At 41.5% G+C, this 19,666-nt stretch overlaps 1 protein-coding gene across 1 annotated transcript in view; it reads right to left on the reverse strand.

The window, feature by feature from the left end:
• Positions 1-254: 254 nt before the first annotated feature.
• The window catches only part of LOC120525140 (procollagen C-endopeptidase enhancer 2-like), a 108,186-nt gene continuing 88,774 nt past the window's right edge, over positions 255-19,666 (reverse strand). Inside the window, exons 8-9 of the mRNA XM_039747199.1 lie at positions 2,995-3,165; positions 255-1,263 (exon numbers count right to left, since the gene is read on the reverse strand). Of these exons, the coding sequence (XP_039603133.1) occupies positions 1,133-1,263; positions 2,995-3,165 (302 nt within the window). The 3' untranslated portion in view covers positions 255-1,132. The remainder of the gene's footprint in view (positions 1,264-2,994; positions 3,166-19,666) is intronic.

The following is a 19,666-nucleotide window of genomic DNA, read 5'->3' on the forward strand; positions in this document are numbered from 1 at the left end:
TCCTTGATGGCTGTGCCATAAATTCTTTTGTCTTATTTTGTATTCTACAGTACAGATAAAATGAAATGCCATTAAAGAGAGAAGCCTTTGGGGGCATATTTCCAACTGTGAAGATGCGCAATCCAGAATTGCGTGAGAAGAGTGTTGTGAAAGAGAGGTTGGAAAACTGTGGGTCATACTTTTTCATAACATGCTAATTAGTTCCAGTTCACAAACACGCTAACTTAAAACAAAAAAGAAACATGAGACAAAAAGAAATCGACACCAGATAATATATTTATATATTAACAATAAAAGCATGAAATATTGAAAACATAAAATGTGATTAATAGGCTTCCTAGAACTGAGAGTATTTAATTAATCAATATAGGCAAAATAAACCAATAGGAGACGTGGTCCCATCTGTGTCTTGGTCAGCCTTTGTCAGCCACAGTGGACCCATGCAATGAGATGTAAGTGCTTGCTGATCTCCCATGGCCAGTATGAACAAGGAAAGAAATAAAACAAATGGGATCAGAAAAGTGCAGGGTGAGTGGCACTACTGAATGGAGTTCTTCTCAGATTAAGAAGAAAGACGTACAAATCACTGAGCACTAGGGCACAGGAGATGGCCATCCTCACCAGTCAGAGAAAGATGCACATTTTGAAGGAGGAAGCGTAGTGTGTGCAGTCTATGAAAGAAGTGCCAGGGGGGGCAAAGATCAAAACAAGACAGGATAAGATGATCAGGGCACTTAGGTTGACCACTGTGACAGAGAGGTGAGATGGCTCAAAAACATTCACTACTCAAACATCTTTGGGTCTCCTTCATTTAATGCCACTATACATTACCTGAGACAGACCCCTTGCAGTAGCCAAGCCCAAGCAGAAAGTATAGGAGACGGGGTGTTGGCTGCAGAATGCACATGATGCTCAACTGGCCAATTTCATAAATTCAAAAAAGAATGACACACTCCTGGCCTCATGACACTTACAAATAAGCGGCTTCTTCATCTCCAGGGTTGACAAAGTGCTGAACTTTACTTCTGATCAGCATATATTACTATGAGTGGAAGAGTATGACGGTAGTGGGTGGGATGGGGTGGGCAGGGACTGTTTTTCTTGTGCTCAGACTGTCTGGGGCCACATGAGATCAACAGGGTTGGCTATGTAGTTTGGACAGAACTCCATGATTACTGGCAGTGTAGGGTACAGTGAAACTCTCAGGAGATATGATGCCACGTCCCTCCTGATCCACCTGGCCCATCAGAACATAGTTGACGCCTGCAAACAAGACACAAGAGTAGTGTTCCCATCAGTATCCATAGCAGCCTGCACATATTTAAAGTTTGCTGTTCATAGCTCAAAAAAGTAAAACACCCCAGAGCATCAGCCCAGTTTTACTCTTTAAACTTTGAGTGAAATCAAGAGACAGCTTGAGTCTGAACTCGGCCTACACTATTGGGGTGCAATGGCTTCAAATGCAAGCCTGGTCCAGATATATATAGGACCCACATTGAGAAAATAACATTAGGCAACAAAACTGTCAACGGACGGGTAGAGACGGAAGATTCCTCATTATAGTGAGACCCTTATGGGTCTGTCCTGGGACTGTTACAGGTTTCTAATTTGTATTAATGACACTGATTCCAGTATAGTTAGCAAACTTGCAAAATTAATAGAGAGCGAGAGAGAGGTTGGGAGCATGCACTGATAGAGTGCATTGACGCATCCACCACACAACAAACCACCTCAAGATCCCAAATTAGGACCAGAGTGCAGTCATGGGACAAGTGACACCTCAGCACCACACTAACGGTGGGAGGTTTTTAACAGTGGCTGGAGTGCCAATCCTGTCACCAACCCCTTAATTTTCCCTGCAAGTTGGAGGACCTGCACTGCTAAAAACACATTACTTTAACATGGCTTTCTCATAGTTTCACTTTATTTTAATTCTGACACTCTGTATATTCAATTAATTATCATTATCATTAATGGTGGCTCCAAAATCTTTTTCCGGTTTTCTGTGGTGGCGGTCTGCACCACCACCACCTGATCAAAGCGCCATGCAGTCCCTACATCGATGGATTGAAGGCTAGAGGTCCACTGAGGACTGAATGAGATCATTGATGTTAGGTAGAATGCCTAGAGGGGTCTGGGCGGTCTCGTGGCCTCAGAACCCCTGCAGATTTTATTTTACTTTTTTTTCTCCAGCCGTCTGGAGTCGTTTTTGTTTTTTTCTTTCTGTCCTCCCTGGCCATTGGACCTTATTTTTATTCTATGTTAATTAGTATTGCCTAATTTTATTTTCTAATATATTTTGCCTTTTTTTCTCTTTCTTCATCCTGTAAAGCACTTTGAGCTACATCATTTGTATAAAAATATGCTATATAAATAAATGTTGTTGTTAACGTCATATCTGGGACAGAGCAAGGACTGGTGTTTACAGGATTCAATCCAGCAACCTTCCGATTGCCAGCGTAGATCCCTAGCCTCAGAGCCACCACCCTCTTGAAATTAATGGAACATCAATTATAAATACAAGATGGTGGCAGACACTGTCCTACAAGAAGAGACCTCTGAGAAGGATTTAGGGGTTTATGTTGACAAAACATTTTCATCCTCTAACAATGTACAGGAGCAAATAAAAAGGCAAATAAAATGTTATGTTGTATAAATTGTTAAATATAAAATCAATAGTCAATTTGTCACTACTTTTTTATATATTACATCACCTTTATCTATAGATACTGTTTAACTGAAGATCAAATCTTCATACATCCACATATGTTAAAAAAGAAGCAACACTTCATGAGGTGCACTTACTTTTTCACATGACTGTCAATTAGGACACACACACACAAAAAGAGGAAATTGCAACAAGCAGAGACAAAAAACTATAGCGGCACACAAGGTGAAGTATTCACAGGTGCCTTGTGACACACAAGGTGTAGTGGTGACACAGAGGGGCACACCAAGTGCATCAGTGATGAACAAAAACATACACTGGCTTACCTCTCTTGAAAAGTGGGCACCTCTTGCAGGTGACTATTATTTTGGCACTCATGGTTTTGCCTGCCTGCTGGATGCGCAGGTTGCTTGCTTTGTAGGCGTGGAGGAGCTGCACTGTAGCATAGAGGGCGTCTCGGGGGCCAGAGGCAACTGAGGTCAGCTTCCCTGAGATTACTGCACACAAAAAAGTAAGAAAGTGTGGGTCAGAAGGCACAGAAAACAGCAACACTTCATGGACGTTTATTTGATCAGAGCACCATGGCACTTCCTGCAGCACATCCCTAAGAATCCTCTAATGCTTGGCCATTGTCCTACACCTAACGTGATGCTGCACAGAAACATCTTTAAATAAGCATGAGGAGAGATGGGTTTGCTCCCACAAAGCTGTTATGGCACCAGGTGAGTAAAGATTGTCCAATAGCAAAGAAAAGCATCTTTGGTAAAATGATACCAAGAACAGAGTTTTGATATTCCTGTTCCCCATCTGCAGCTCTTATGTTATACAGAAATTGACAAGATCCTCACAGACACAAGAGGTGTATGAAATGGATGGATGAATAGATGACGTCATGCGCTTGATAGATACCGAATATCATGCCGCCCCCTAGCGTGTAACATTTCAAAAGTAGTTTTCCTGCTTTATATACATTTCATGACCAGCAGAGTTTTATTTTATAAGGTGCCGTTAGTAACAAGAATAATAGGAAAGTGCTCTCATTACAAGATACGCTATATTGCCAAAAGTATTGGAACCGCCCCTCCAAATCATTGAATTCAGGTGTTCCAATCACTTCCATGGCCACAGGTGTATAAACTCAAGCACCTAGGCATGCAGACGGCTTCTACAAACATTTGTGAAAGAATGGGTTGCTCTCAGGAGCTCAGTGAATTCAAGCCTGGTACCGTGATAGGAGGCCACCTGTGCAATAAGTCCATTCGTGAAATTTCCTCGCTCCTCAATATTCCACAGTGAACTGTTAGTGGTATTATGACAAAGTGGAAGCAATTGGGAACAACAGCAACTCATCCACGAAGTGGTAGGCCACGTAAAATCACAGAGCGGGGATAGCGCATGCTGAGGTGCACAATGTGCAGAAGTTGCCAACTTTCTGCAGAGTCAATAGCTACAGACCTCTGAAAGCTCAAGAAAAGGGCGTAGAGAGAGAGCTTCATGGAATGGGTTTCTGCATCCAAGCCTTACATCACCAAGTGCAATGCAATGCGTCGGATTCAGTGGTGTAAAGTAGACCGTCACTGGACTCTAGAGCAGTGAAGATGTGTCCTCTGGAGTGACGAATCACGCAATCTGATGGACGAGTCTGAGTTTGGCAGTTGCCAGGAGAATGGTACAGTACTTGCCTGACTGCATTGTGCCAAGTGTATAGTTTGGTGGGGGGTTATGGTGTGAGGTTGTTTTTTTGGGGTTCAGTGAAGTTCCAAGTGAAAGGATCTCTTAATACTTCAGCATACAAAGTCATTTTCAATAATTTCATGCTCCCAACTTTGTGAGAATAGTTTGGGGATGGCAACATGACTGCACACCAGTGCACAAAGCGAGGACTATAAAGAAATGGATGAGCGACTTTAGTGTGGAGGAACTTAACTGGCCTGAACAGAGACCTGACCTCAACCCCAATAGAACACCTTTGGGATGAATTAGAGCAGAGACTGTGAGCCAGGCCTTCTCATCCAACATCAGTAACTCACTTCACAAATGTCCTCCTGGAAGAACGGTCAAAAATTCCCAGAATAGATGAAGCTGTTATAGCTGCAAAGGGTGGGCCAATTCCATATTAGAGCCTATGTATTAAGAATGGGATGTCATTAAGGTTTGTGTGTGTGTAAAGGCAGGCATCCCAATACGTTTGGCAATATAATACATTATCATTACTGGATTAACCACCATTTGCTGGGTTTGTCCATGTTAGCCAGTTGGCTCTCAAGTCTTTTTCCTCACTTACTCATGGTTCAGAGCATCCTGTAAGATGAGACCCATTCTTCACATATCATCATTCACATCACCTCTGCCCATGTTTCTCTTGGCCTCATCCCCTGTACTTTCATGTTGGTCCACCTCTTAACCAAATCATCCTCTGCTTTTCTTCCCACGTCCCCAAACCACCTTAGTTTGCTTCTCCTTAGCAGAGCACCTGTCTCCTCCACACCTAACTCAGCATTCGTCCTCCTCTCACTTCATGACACTCCACACATCCATCGGATTTGCTAAGAGACAATGTAACTATTGTGTGGGAACAAAATGAGCAGGAAATGGGAATGAAGTCAGAAACAAAAATGGCTCAAAAGCAGAAAGATCAAAGAATAACTAGGGCAAGATGTTAGTCAGAAGTTCTAGGCAAAAATGAATGGTAAAAATCTAAATCTAGAGGCTACTTGGAAAATAAGCTAACTGTGCCACACAAGACGAGGCATTGTTTATCCACCACGGGAGACTACACAGTAACACCAGTGCGTATTTATAATTGATCATGGTGCCACAAACACGACAATGAGGTCATGTGATGTGGCGCAACAGAGTCATGAAAACCAATAAAACTAAGATGGTAGTGAAACAGAACTCAATGAAAACCATCAAAAACAGGATTATATTTTAAAAAAAATGAAATTGATAAAAACACATACAAAATGTCTTCATTATTACATGGTCAATCTCATTTCTTTTATTTCCAGCTTTGCTTCATGTTTCATGTTTATTAGTCTTATCTTAATCCCTTGCCGTTTACTACTCTTTACTGAGCCGCCATTACCTTTTCCCTTAAATGCCACAGAAGCTCCTTTAGAAGTCAGAATGGGGGGCAACACTTGGAATTTCCTCCATACACCCCTAACCCTCGCTTTCCCTACTGTGTCCACCCTTTATCTGCAGCAGTAGAATGTCCCATCTTTCCCCAAAACAACTCCAGTACCAATGCCTTTAATTCACACTTAATACATCAGCAGTCTCCATTGCCCTCTCACACACTCTATGCACAAAGACCACAAGTGCTGCCTACAGAATATACTTTACATTACTACATTTTTTTTTACCCACTTTTGACAACCCGTGGTCTGGATTGAGACCACCTCTATTCCAAATGCTGTACATCCACATACCCATCTCTTTCATTCCCTCTGTCCCTTAGACCTCCAGCTATCTCCTTGGTCTTTCCTGCATTTACCTTGAGGCCTTGCACTTCTAAGCTAGCTTTCCAAGACAGATGAAACTGTGAGTCGTAATTCATTTTTCTCAGTCTTCCTATGCTGTGCAAGCAGGTCCTCCAACCCACAGGAGAGACTTGGGGGGTTGGTGGCAGGATTGGCACTCCAACCACTGTTAAAATCCTCCCACTGTTCCAATGTGGTGTTGAGGTGTCACCTGCTGCTCTTGGGTTCCAATCCAGGTGGTTCATTGTGTGGTGGGCGCGGCAAAGTGCTATCAGCGCATTCTCCTAACCCAGCCTAGCTGTGTGACAAAGATCTGGAGAAAGGAGTTACCGGTATGGGACAACCAGTTCACAAGGAGGCCTGCATAGAAGCTTAGACCCTTTAAAACAATCTGACCTTATACTGCTGTACAAGTTATAACTGAAAGAACATGGTCTTTGCTGAATAGTGACTATCCCTGAAATCCAAACAGACCCCAACAAAATATCCAGTGAGCATTTACTGCTGAGAAGAACCAAAAGTCGGAGATGAACAGCAAAACTATGGAAGCTACATCTGGACAGTGAGGGGTGGATCTACTATGAAACTAATGAAGCTTAAGCTTCAGGGCCCTACCAAAGGAGAGCCCTCAGAAGCGACTTTGGTCCATATTGTTTAAACATTTTGGATGTCTACTGTATATGTCTACTACATGTAGTGGTTACTTCTTTATTTAGTTTTAATTGTGGCAATCTGTCATGGAACAATTCCATGAAGAAAATAACAGCGGATATCCAGACTTTGTAGCTGGTTGTGAAGGGGCCCCTGTAACAGTTCAACCTTCAGGGCCCCAAAAATGTAGGCCTGCCACTGCATCTGGAACAAGGTAATGCTGAACAACTGAATGGCAAGCCAAAATATGAAATAGGAGTTTGAGTCACATGTTGGATGAAAAAGCAGAAACAAGACAACAGGTGTAGAGTGGGTTCAGAAAGTATTCAAACTTCTTCCCTTTTTGTTATTTTGCTATTTGTGCTGAAATCGTTCAGTTTCATCCTTCCCCACATCACGTAACACTTAATACCCCAGAATGACAAAATAAAAACAGAATTTTAGATTTTTTTTTTTTTTTTTTACAAATTTTTAAAAAATAAAAATCTGAACTGTCACATTCACGTAAGTATTCTGGCCCTTTGCTATAACACTTTGGTTGAGCTGCATCCCATATTGTTGATCATCATTGAGATGTTGTTTGGAGCCCACCTGTGGTCAAGGCAGCTGATTGGACATGGTTAGGAAAGGCAGTATAAGGCAATCCCACAGTTGACAATGCGTTATAGAGCAAAAACCAAGCCATGAGGTTAAAGGAATTGCCAGCAGAGCTTAGATACCAAATTGTGTTGAGTGTCACACACGTGTGAGTAGGAGGCAGCTAAAGGGTCTGAGTAATAATACTTCCACACCAGACTAGGGGGCGAGAGGGTGCATTGACTATCTCTCTCAGTTACTTGCAGACCTTTCTCAGGAAATCCACTTCTGGCATCCGATGACATCACTTCCCGTTCTAGTGCCAATGACGCCATTTCCTGTACTGGCTAATAAAGACCCCATCTTTGATACTATACCCTCAGTTCTGTTTTGGACTCAGATCTGTGAACATCTCTGTTCAAATTTAAACCTATCTTGCAGCCTTGGAATAATATACAGGTGGCTGCCCCAAACATTCGCAATGTCTTTGACTCATTCTTGTGATAGATCTGAGAAAGTCTACGAAAATTCCCATAACATTGAAGGTTGCCAAGAGTACAGTGATGTAGATAATTCTTATATGAAAAATGTTTGTAACATTTTTTTTTTGGAACCTAGAGCTGGTCATGTGGTCAAACTGAGCATTTGTGAGAGTAGGGTCATGGTAAGAGAGTTGACCAAGAACCTGATGGTCACTTTGGTTGAGCTCCAGAGATCCTTTGTGGAGTCAGGAGAAATTTCCAGAAAGACAAACAGCACTGCAACACTCCACTCTAATCTTTGTGACAGAGTGATCAGAGTGGAAGCCACTTCTCACTAAGGCACATAGAAGTCTCCTTGGAGTTTCCCAAAAAGACATGCAAAGGATCCTCAGACCATATGAAATGAGATTTTATGGTGTCCTGCAATAAAGATTAGCATCCTGTCTGCAAACCAGGCACCATTCATTGTCTGTGCAATACCATTCTAACAGTGAAGCATGGTGGTGGCCGCATTATGCTGTAGGGTTGTTTTTCAGTGTCAGGGACTGACAGAGTAGACAGAGTTGAGGGAAAGTTCAATGGAGGAAAGTAAAGAAAGTAACGAAAACCTGCTCAGAGTGCCAGCAGGACAATGACCCTAAGCACAAAGCAAAAACAGGACAGCTCAGACTTGAACCAACTAAACATTTCTGGAGAGTCCTGACAATACCTGTGGTCTCCCACATTCTCTATCCACCTGACAGAGCTTGAGAGACTCTGCAGAGAACAATGGCAGAAAAATCTCCAAATCCAGGTGTGCAATGCTTGTTGCATCATACGCAAGAAGACTTCAGGCAGTTACCACTGCCAAAGGTGCTTCAGCAAAATCTAGAGAAAAGGGGCTGAATACTTGTGGATATTTCCATTTTTTATTTTCTATTTAAAAAGAAAAATAAAAAATCCTATTTTCACTTTATCATTCTGGGGTACTGAGTGTTGCTTAAAACAAATATCCAGGCCTTTAATGACTTCTTAAGGACTGCCATTGGCAGTGTGTCTGTTTGCAGAGAGAGTGTCAACCACGTTGAGAGGTTTACTTACCTCGGCAGTGACATTCATGTTTCCGGTAACTTTTCCCATTAAGTCTGTAGATGGATTGGGAGAGCATGGGGGGGTCATGTGGTCATTGGAATGGAGTTTGTAGCACTTTCAATATCTCTGCAAAAGGTCAAAGTCTTTACAATCGTGGTGCTTCCTGTTATGCTATATGGTTGCGAGACACGGATGCTATCCAGTGACCAAAGATGAAGACTGGACTCCTTTGGTACTGTGTCACTTGCAGAATCGTTGGGTACCGCTGGTATGACTTTGTGTCAAATGAGCGGTTACTATGCATATGGCGTGATTCCTCGAGGGTTATCCGGTTCGTAGGATCCTCGTTGTTCAGGATGCGTGCAACTGGACCAGGCCAAGGGGATGCCCATTTAACAACTGGCTGCAGCAGATAGAGGGTCATTCCCAGATGGGGGGACTTGACTGTATGCCTGTTTTGGGGAGATGTCAACCAGAATCCCACAGTGTTTTGTTGTGTGGTGTGTGTAGCAACATGCTGTACCAGTCCATGCTCCCCAACCTGACCTGGCCTGAGTGTTGCTTGATGAGGAAAAAAGATGAATTTAAATGATTTTAGCACAAATAACAAAATGTGAGAAAAGTGAAGGGTTCTGAATCCACTGTAAGTTCTCTAGAGCACTGCCAAACAACACAGTGGCAGCAGTAGCCACATTGTGCTAGAACCAACATGGGTCTCAAGGGATCACCATTGGATCTTGAATCTTTGACCACCATTTGTGTTTCATCATCCACCAGCATCACCACAGATATCAGCCATTCATCCACATTACTTTTGACACCTTGTCAAATGCCTTCTGCAGATTTAGAAACACATAACACAGCTTCTTCTTTCCCTTCACCTGATGCTGTTCTTGATCACATCTGTTGTTCCCTTTCCAGTTATGAATCCAAACTTCATTTGGCTAACTTTCATCGGATCCCTGAGTGTGTTCTCCAGAGCTCTCTCAGCCACCTTCATTACCTGCTTCATCGGTCTGATGGCTCGATATGACCACACACTCCATGGTAGTTACATTATTGGGACAGAAAACAAGGAAACAAGCATCACAGTTTAAAGAACATGAAGTTTGGGGGGCTAATTGTAAGACTTGGGGTCTTCAGCCAAAGCTAGTGGCAGGGATCAAAGAGTTTTCCAGGATAAACTTCAGAGCTGAATAAAGATTAAGAGGTCCCATTCTGGGCCAAATTTACTTTCCCACAGATTTGAAAATTTAGGATAATTTTCATATTTGGCGGCAACATTTTGATGACAAATTAAGTACAATGTTGCGAATGAATACATGAGTCACAAAAATGCAATTTGAAAAGTAGGGAAAACTCATTTTAAGTAGAGCGATTGTCCAATTAATACCTTAAATGCCTCTTTGAAAAATGTGGGCAAATGTATTGTGAAAACAGCAGTAAAATTTTTAAAAACTATAACACAACTTTATGTAGCAAGCAGTAGTATTTAAAATGTTAAAAAGCAGCTGCACAGATCTAAACTAAAGGTCACATGGATGTAAAATCTTTAAAGAGCCTCAAGGGGTGACTGGGCAGAAAATACTGATGTGACGACACGTTTTGCCTGCTCTGTCTATAAAAGCAGAAATGGAAACAGAAACTCGGGTGGGAAATTTTGTAGACTACATAACCAAAGAGATGAATGTGTGGGGAAATGAGACTGAAGCCAGGGCAAGTAGAGAGCACACATACACCACAAGACATGCCATTTTGTAAACCAGGAATGCACTTGGTTGTTCTTCTCAGACCAGCGTTTAGACTATTTTATAGTGTAACACTAGGGGGCACTGTCATACTAACTGTCTCTACCCAGAATGATGCAAGGAGGGCAAATACACCACAATGGTGTGTTTAATAGAAAACAACATACAAGGTAGGGATGAGGGAAGGCAGAAAACAATGCAATCAAAAACAACAATGGTGTGCTACAGCCAGAGTTTATTCCCTAGCTTGTGCTTAATCTCCTTTTTATTGTTGTGCTTTTGAAGTTTTTTATAAGAATTTTATGTATTTTTTAATTAATATTATTAGTTTGTATTTGTTACTATTTATGTCTTGTATTTTTAAATGCGCTTCTATTCCTTGTATTTTGTGGTTGGAACCCCAGGAGGCGGGGCCACACTGACATCACTGCTGCTTGGACATCCCTCTGCCTTTACGCTGAGATGGGAGACAGGATCCCAGCAATGGATAATGAAGTTGTTCAGTTGTGAGCATCACATGCAAACATACCCACAGTGTCAACATGTGTTTATACTACAGGCAGTGTGGGATTGGGAGAATCAAACTAAAAATGGGGGTTGCTACAAGGGGCCCCTAGCATGCCAAAATGGGTTAATTGGTGGCAATAAAATCCCTTTTTAGCCCAGTGATGGTTTGATAAGACTGGGATGATGTAATCACTATCCCTATAGTTTCAAGTATTGTCACAAAGTAAGTAACACTGCAAATGTTGTTGAGTTTTACATTTTCATTGATTGTAGGTGTTATTACATTGCCTATTGTGTTTGAATAAATAGTTCAAAGTCACATTAGCATTTTGTTTTAATAATACATCACTTAATTTATTAAAAAACAAATAAACACTAATAAAAACTTTAAAGGAAAGTGGCATGGTAAGACCGTAGTGCTGCTTTTGTAACAAGGACAATGGGGTATACGTGCCAGGTCCTCCCTGCATGGAGTATGTATGTTCTCCCTGTGTCTACATGGGTTTCCTCCTATACTTCAAAGACATGCAGGTTATTTGGACTGGTGATGTTAAATTAACCCTAGAGTGTGTGTCTGATTGTATTCACCCTGTGATGGATTGGCTGGTACCCATTCCAGGTGTTGTTCATGCCTGTGCCTGTTGCTTCAATTCCAGCTGCCATACAGCCCTATCCTGGAAAACTGAGTATAAGAAATGAATGGCTGGACTAGCAAGGTATGGACTTTTGTCTGATTCATCACCAATTTCAGACTTCCTGGCCTGTTTGCCACATTGGGCCAATGGTTTGAGGCCAGTGTTGTCTCGAAGTGCAAATCCCAATTGGCCATTGTTAGTTGCCAACATTCGATCTACACTGTGTGCACAATTATTAGGCAAGTGAGTATTTTGACCATATCATCATTTTTAATGCGTATATTCCAACTCCAAGCTGTATTAACTTGAATGCTTATTGGATTTAAGCACGTCAGGTGATGTGTATTTGTGTAATGAGGGAGGGTGTGGCCTAAGGAGATCAACACCCTATATCAAGGTGTGCAGAATTATTAGGCAGCTAGTTTTCCTCAGGCAAAATGGGCCAAAAAAGAGATTTAACTGACTCTGAAAAGTCAAAAATTGTAAAAAGTCTTTCAGAGGGATGCAGCACTTTTGGAATTGCTAAGATATTGGTGTGTGATCACAGAACCATCAAACATTTTGTTGCAAATAGTCAACAGGGTCGCAAGAAACGTGTTGAGAACAAAAGACGCAAATTAGCTGCCAAAGATTTGAGAAGAATCAAACGTGAAGCTACCAGGAACCCATTATCCTCCAGTACTTTCATATTCCAGAGCTGCAACCTACCTGGAGTGCCCAGAAGTACAAGGTGTTCAGTGCTCAAAGACATGGCCAAGGTAAGGAGGGCTGAAACCCAACCACCACTGAACAAGAAACATAAGTTGAAACGTCAAAACTGGGCCAAGAAATATCTGAAGACATTTTTTTCAAAGGTTTTATGGACCGATGAGATGAGAGTGACTCTTGATGGACCAGATGGATGGACCTGTGGATCAGTAATGGGCACAGAGCTCCACTCCAACGTGGAGGTGGGGTACTGGTATGAGCTGGTATTTTTAAAGATGAGCTAGTTGGACCTTTTGCATTGAAGATGAACTCAAAATCAACTCCCAAACCTACTGCCAGTTTTTCAAGACACTTTCTTCAAACAGTGATACAGGAAAAAGACCATGATTTTTATGCAGGCCAATGCTCCATCACTTGCATCGAAGTTCTCCACTGCGTGGCCAGCCAGTAAAGGCCTTAAAGATGAAGGAATAATGACATGGCCCCCCTTCCTCATCTGACCTAAACCCTATCGGGAACTTGTGGGCACTTCTTAAACGCTAGATTTACGGGGGAGAAAAACAATACACCTCTCTGAAGAGTGTCTGGGAGGCTGTAGTCACTGCTCCACAAAAAGCTGATCGTCAACAGATCAAGAAACTGACAGACTACATGAATGGAAAGGCTTATGACTGTTATTGGAAAGAAGGGTGGCTATATTGGTCATTGATTGATTGACTTATTTTTTTTGAAATGTCAGAGATGTTTATTTGTAAATTTTGAGGTGTTTGTTTATTATTCTCACTATAACAGATGAAAATAAACAAGTGAGATGGGAAAATTTTCATTTTTCCTTTAGTTGCATAATAAATCTGCACACTAATAGTTGCCTAATAATTGTGCGCACATATTGTATTCCCCTGATGATGTTCACACTCACATTTCCGTTGTGAAACATTCAAGTTTCAGGTTTATTAACATTTTGGATTGACTGATAGCACTGTGTTTGTTCCATATTAAAATTAATCCTCAAAAATACAACTTGCCTAATAATTGTGCACACAGTGTATATGGGCCCAATGTCAATTTGTTTTCTGGGTTGCTTTCTTTTGACTTTTTCCAGTCCAGGCAATTTTTTTGCCTTTTGCTATTTTTACATTTTTATTTAAATAATTTCTTGATTTACAGAGATCATTTGGGGCTTATCTTAATGAACCAGTGTTATGGTTTAGCCTCGGTTCCCCACCAGTATATATTTAAGTTTCTTTTCAAATATTTTTCAATATTGCTCATTAGTTACAGTTCTTTCTGTTAATATTGTTCTATTCATTTATTTTTCTGATTGTGTATTTTCTGTTAATTTATTTATATGTTTTTATTGTTTAGCTTCTATATGTGTAATTATGATCTATTATGTTCCTTGTGTTTTGTGGGTGGAGCCCCAAGAGACAGGTCCATGCTTACCTCACACCTAAGGTACCGCCCCTCAGTCTACTGTATAAAGGTAGGCTGAAAAGTGAGTATCTTACATTTCATTGAAGGCCCTCAGCTGGATTTTTGTAAGTGTTGCTGTATTCATTTGGATTTCTAATTTTTGTGATATTTCTGCTCCTGTTATTCAATTACAGTTTTCATATTGTGAGATTTCTGAACTTATTTGGGACTCGGGACAACACAACAAAGCGCGATTGGCACATATGTTGAGGGGTGCATAGCATAGCATTGTATAACATAGTGCCACGGAAGCGACTTTGAGCGGTAAGTGCCACTTCTCGAACATGCCTGACTGCTGTGTCTGTGTATAGTAGAGTGGTAGCTCACGCTACAATAAATAAACCTGTTGTTCCTGTTTCAAGCTGAATAAAGCTGGTTTTGCTGAAGTACTGTACTTAGACTTAGCCTCGTGTTTTGATGTACAAGACAGGGACTCACGTGTCACAGTATTGTGGATTGGACTTGGTTGCCTTGGATTGCCTTTTATGCAAGTTATTTTTGCCGTTTTTGAGCATTTTTGTTATTCTTGCTATTTTCGTCTTTTATAAAGAATCTTTCTTTAGGATTACCTTACAGCCAAAGTTTATTATGTTTTTTTCTTCCTGGATATGATATTTTTTGATATTCTTAATATACTGTATTTTGGGATATTTCTAATTATCTTGCCAGTTTTCTTTGCCTGGCATCCAGTATGTCAAAGTCTTCTAGCTTCCTAGGGTTAGGGTTAGGGTTAAGTTAGGTTTGACAAACAAGAAGTAACATTCAGTTCATCAGGCTTGTTTGTTTAGCTAATAGCTTAGCGGTCCCAATATCTCATCCAAATACTTCTTAAAGGCAGTCAAGGTTTCTGCTTCACCTATGTTTCAATAGCGCGTTGCAGAATCTCATAGCTCTCTGAGTAGCAAAGTGCTTCCTGGCTTCATTCCGAAATGCACTTTCCCTTAATTTCTACTGGTAATCTTGAGTACATGATTCACCCTTTTGTGGTATTAGAATTACAACATCCTGGAGTTTCATGGTTCCTCTGTCTTATGAGGTATATTTGCACATTTTGAACTTGTAGAACCAGCTCCCTCATTTTGGGGCCTGTGTAGGTTACAGTCTGTCTATGGTGTTGGGGGGGCTTACTGCCTCAGGTGAGTCCATTTATAGACCGGCCTTCGAAAGTCCTGTCCTGCTTTGTGGAGCATTTTGGAGGTCACACACCCCTGTCGCCATGTTTATGACCACAAGTCACAACAAACAAACTTTCTCTTGGCATTTTCTCCACCCAGCATTTGTGTCCCTGAGCCAACTCAATTCCACTGGCAAGGAGTATCCTTTAAATACTATTGTTGTATCTGCTTCACAGTGCTCTTTTTGCTGCCCTAGAGATCTCCATACCCTAAATCCCCAATGCAAGCTTAATCTATCAGGAGTTTTCCGAGGCTACAATAGTGCAAGGTTAAGGGCTCATACACTCTCTGTATGAACCTCATGCTGCTCCCTAATGGTCTGAGGAAATTGTCATTTTTTGCTGATTGTCCCCCATGACCCTTCTCTTAGACCAGTTCTTACAGAGTAGTTACTTCTCAAACATTATTAAAAAAACATTTAAGATCATCCTCTGGCAAACCCATCTACACCAAGCCCCTCACCATCTCCCTTCTCTCCATGGCTATGGTGGACCCTGCCCTCCTTGGTGCTAGCCATTCCTTGGCTGCACTTCCCATTTCCACTGATCCTGCCCCCTGTTATGATCTGCTAGACTCTAAAAATGATTTACAGCTGCTATAATTTTTTTCCTGTGGTGTTTCTTAATCACAGGAAATCTAGATTTAATTTCTTGTTCTTCAGGGAGTTTGGTCTGAAGCAATGTTTTATTTTATTCATGTTATGCTTTTGTAAATACTGCATCAAAAGTTTGTAATCCCATTGCCTAGATGTGGAAACTGTTGGCTGAGTTCTGGAAATAGCTCTCTGTGATTTAATATACAGTATGCAACAATGTTTAAACCTGGTGACTCAGCATCCAAGATAATGTGCAAAAACCTTTCTAAGATGTCATTTTTATTTCCTATACAAACCACACAACCATTTCTGTATGTTTGTCTAGCATTTTTCTTTCAAGGATTGCTCTTCATATTGTTATGTACAGGTCTGTAAGTTTTATTGTCAATTTAAAATTTGTATTTTTTATAATGGGTGGCATGGTGGCACAATGGGAGCACTGCTGCCTCGCCCTAAGGAGATCAGGAGTCAAGTCTTGAGTCCTCCCTGCAAGGAGTTTGAATGTTCTGCCTATGTCTGGGTGTGCTTCTTCCTGGTGCTCCAGTTTCCTTCCACAGTCCAAAGACCTGCAGGCTAGGTGAACTGGTTTTGGTTAGTGTTTGCCTTGTGATGGACTGGGCCCTGTCCAGGGTTAGTTCCTGCCTTGTGCCCTGTGATAGCCAGGACAGGCTCCAGCAAAACCCCACGACCCTGTTCAGGACTAAGTGGGTTGCAAAATGACTGACTGATTTTTCATATTTTTATGTATCTTCATTTGTATTTGTAATTATGTAGTGTCTCCTTAACTGTTCTGATGTTACATGTGTTTTGTTGGTGGAGCCACAGGAGGTGGGGCCACCCTGACATCACTGTTACTGGACCCTTCCTGTCACTATAAAGGGGCTGACAATGGGAGTAGTCCAGTAGCGTATTACTGTGTTGTATTTGGGGTGTACTAAGTATTGGTGTTCTTGTGGATTTACTGGTTTATCTGATTTTCTGCTGTTGTTCTCGGACTTTACTTTTTGAATTGTGTTCCAGGTTTTAACAACTTCAGGCATATCACCTCTTAATCTCATTTTGCTTAAACTGAAAAGGTTCATCTCCTCAGTTTAACAGAATGGGTTTAACTTGTGTCATGTAATCCAGGCAGGGACTGGTGATTCAGCTGAGGTATTTCATGGCTCTTTACCCTGCCAAGAGGCCAGTATAATGGAAGGACAGGGGGAACCCACTTGTATGGAATATTTTCTCCCAAGACACAACAGATAGCAGTCTCCCTGGGTTTCGGGACCTGCGTAGATACCCTCAAGGTAGCCTGGGAACTGCAGTCCAGTTAGACAGCCCTGCTGGTTTCCATAAGTACCACCAGGGGGAGCTGCAGGGACAAATCATCCCTACTTTAAGGAACTTCTGCCTAACCTTGAAATGCTTCCAACACTGGAAGTACTCCCAGATCTGGCATAAAAGGGCCCTGGTCCATCATCTAAGAGAGTCTAAAGCTCACCTGGAGGAGTGGAAACAGAAGAAGAAGAAAGTGTAGGAGAGAAGAGAATTGTGCTTGGGTGATACTTTTAATGACACAAAGAAGTCTTGAAGGTTTTTGTTAAAATAAATTATTAATTGAACCTGGGACTTGTGTTGGCGTTGGTGTGTTTGAGGGTTTGGGGGCTCAGTGGCTGCCTTCATGAGGTTTGGATTGATGTAGAAGAGTCTCATTTCATGAAACAGCTACTTGTTCCCACCCATATTTTAGCCAATTTCATTCACAGTTGACTCCAAATATAGTATAGTATATATATACTAGCTGTGTAAGCCCGTGCTGTAAAAAGCCCAGGGTCCTTGAAACTATTGAAATCGTCAGAAACAAATTTGAAATGTAGAGATGTCAGGTAATTGAAATGAATTACTCCGGGTATCTCTCTCCTAGGAGGTTTCGTTGTGCCGACGTGCTCGTTTCTACATTGCTTGTGCATTAGCTGCTAAGCTACTTTGTCTTTCTTTGGTGGTTTTGTTTTGCTGATGTGCTCGCCTCACTTCTGTATTAGTGGCTAAGTGAGGGACCATTTTTGGAGGTTTCATTTTGCCAACGTGCCAGCCTCGCTTGCATATCCTTGGATCCTTGGATATATATGTCTGGCCCTGGGAGGCAACTAAAGACCAGACTCATATTCAATGGGTGTCAAACTCAGAATCTGGAGGGCCGCAATGGTTGCTTTGTTTTGTTCCAGCCACTTTCTTAATTAGTCACCAATTTCCATTGCTAATGGTAAAGATTCCTTCTGTATTAATTATAAAGTGTTTTGGTTATTGCAATTGAGAAGCCTTGTTTCCAACACAAAAGTAATAATGAGATGCAAAGCAAGCCAAGAGCTGAGTAGCTAATTTGACACCAATCTGTCTATCTATCTATCTATCTATCTATCTATCTATCTATCTATCTATCGGTTGGTCCAGATCTAATTATGCAATTACATAGAAAATCACCCAAAAAATCCCAGACCATCGAGACATGTGCAAACTGACGACATGAAGAATTGTTTTTGCACCGAACTGGAATTGTCCCCGCATAAATCAAAGTCATCCAGATGATCTGGATCTGCATAATTAGATCTGGACCACCCTGTGTCTGTCTGTCTGTCTGTCCAAGCCTGTATGCTATCCAAGTCCCTCTGTAATGATTCAATAGATTCCAGACTATCTGCCAATCCACCTAGATTGGATGTTATGTTTGCAAGATGTACATTTTACGACAGTGTGTTCTTGTTGGCTGTAAACTGTTTAGGGTTACAGGGTGAGTGTCTGCCGGAATTAGTGGTTCGGAAATAAATGCCTTTCTGAGACAAACTGCACCTGTACGCTCTCGTATTGTATGCAACATTGGACTCATCTGCTAACTTAACCAGCTTATAATACATTTATGTATAATATATATACTGTAGCTGGAGTTGCGTTACTCGTGTCTGTTGCAAGATAGCTATATGAAGTCAAAAGAACAAACACTTGAGCACTTTTCTTTAGCTTGGTTGACTCTGAAAGTTGTTTTTCGTTCTTCTAGTGTGCTGGTCACAAGGGACAATTCTCAAAACCTGCATTTTCTGCACTCACTGATTCTCAGCCACTCATTAATTGTGTGTGCCACTGCTTTTGATTTTCTCATTCAGTTAAATCATTCTGAGTGAAAGCATTCCTGCCTCACTCTGTGACATGAAATTAGGAGGAATGGTCTTGCTGTTCTGAATATGATCAGCGACCAGATTTCTTTCATAGTCCTGTATTGTCCTTTGCATTTTGAGGCACAGGTCTGCTCATATGTGTAGTTAACACCAGAGTACCAGGAGTCAAAGGGTAACAGTTAATTGAGGTAAGTAGGTGCTGAGCTGTGAAAAGATCACTGCTTTATGGTTAACAAGCTTTGACAGCCAGGAAGTTGGCTCTTTCTGATCCAGGAGACTGAAACATGTCTTTAAAAAATAAAGCTCAAATAACCGACTGACTGACTTAAGTGACAAAACAACAGAAGAAGCTAAGCACAGAAACAAAAAGGGTGTAAAGTTATTAAATGATGTGTGATCTGCACATGTTTAAGCCACTCGTTTAAGCCTAAACTGAGAAATTCCTAAATTGTTTAACAACACATGAACACTCAGGACACAAGAGATAACTGATAAGAATATTAAGGAAATGAGAAAATATGATTATTCATATTAAGGCTCGGTGGCGCAGTGGGTAGTGCTGCTGCCTTGCAGTTAGGAGACCCGGGTTCGCTTCCTGGGGGGTTTGCATGTTCTCCCCGTGTTTGCGTGGGTTTCCTCCCACAGTCCAAAGACATGCAGGTTAGGTGCATTGGCGATTCTAAATTGCCCCTAGTGTGAGCTTGCTGTGTGTGTGCCCTGTGGTGGGCTGGCACCCT

The sequence above is a fragment of the Polypterus senegalus genome, chromosome 3 (genome assembly GCF_016835505.1).
Source record: "Polypterus senegalus isolate Bchr_013 chromosome 3, ASM1683550v1, whole genome shotgun sequence".
Lineage (NCBI taxonomy): Eukaryota > Metazoa > Chordata > Cladistia > Polypteriformes > Polypteridae > Polypterus > Polypterus senegalus.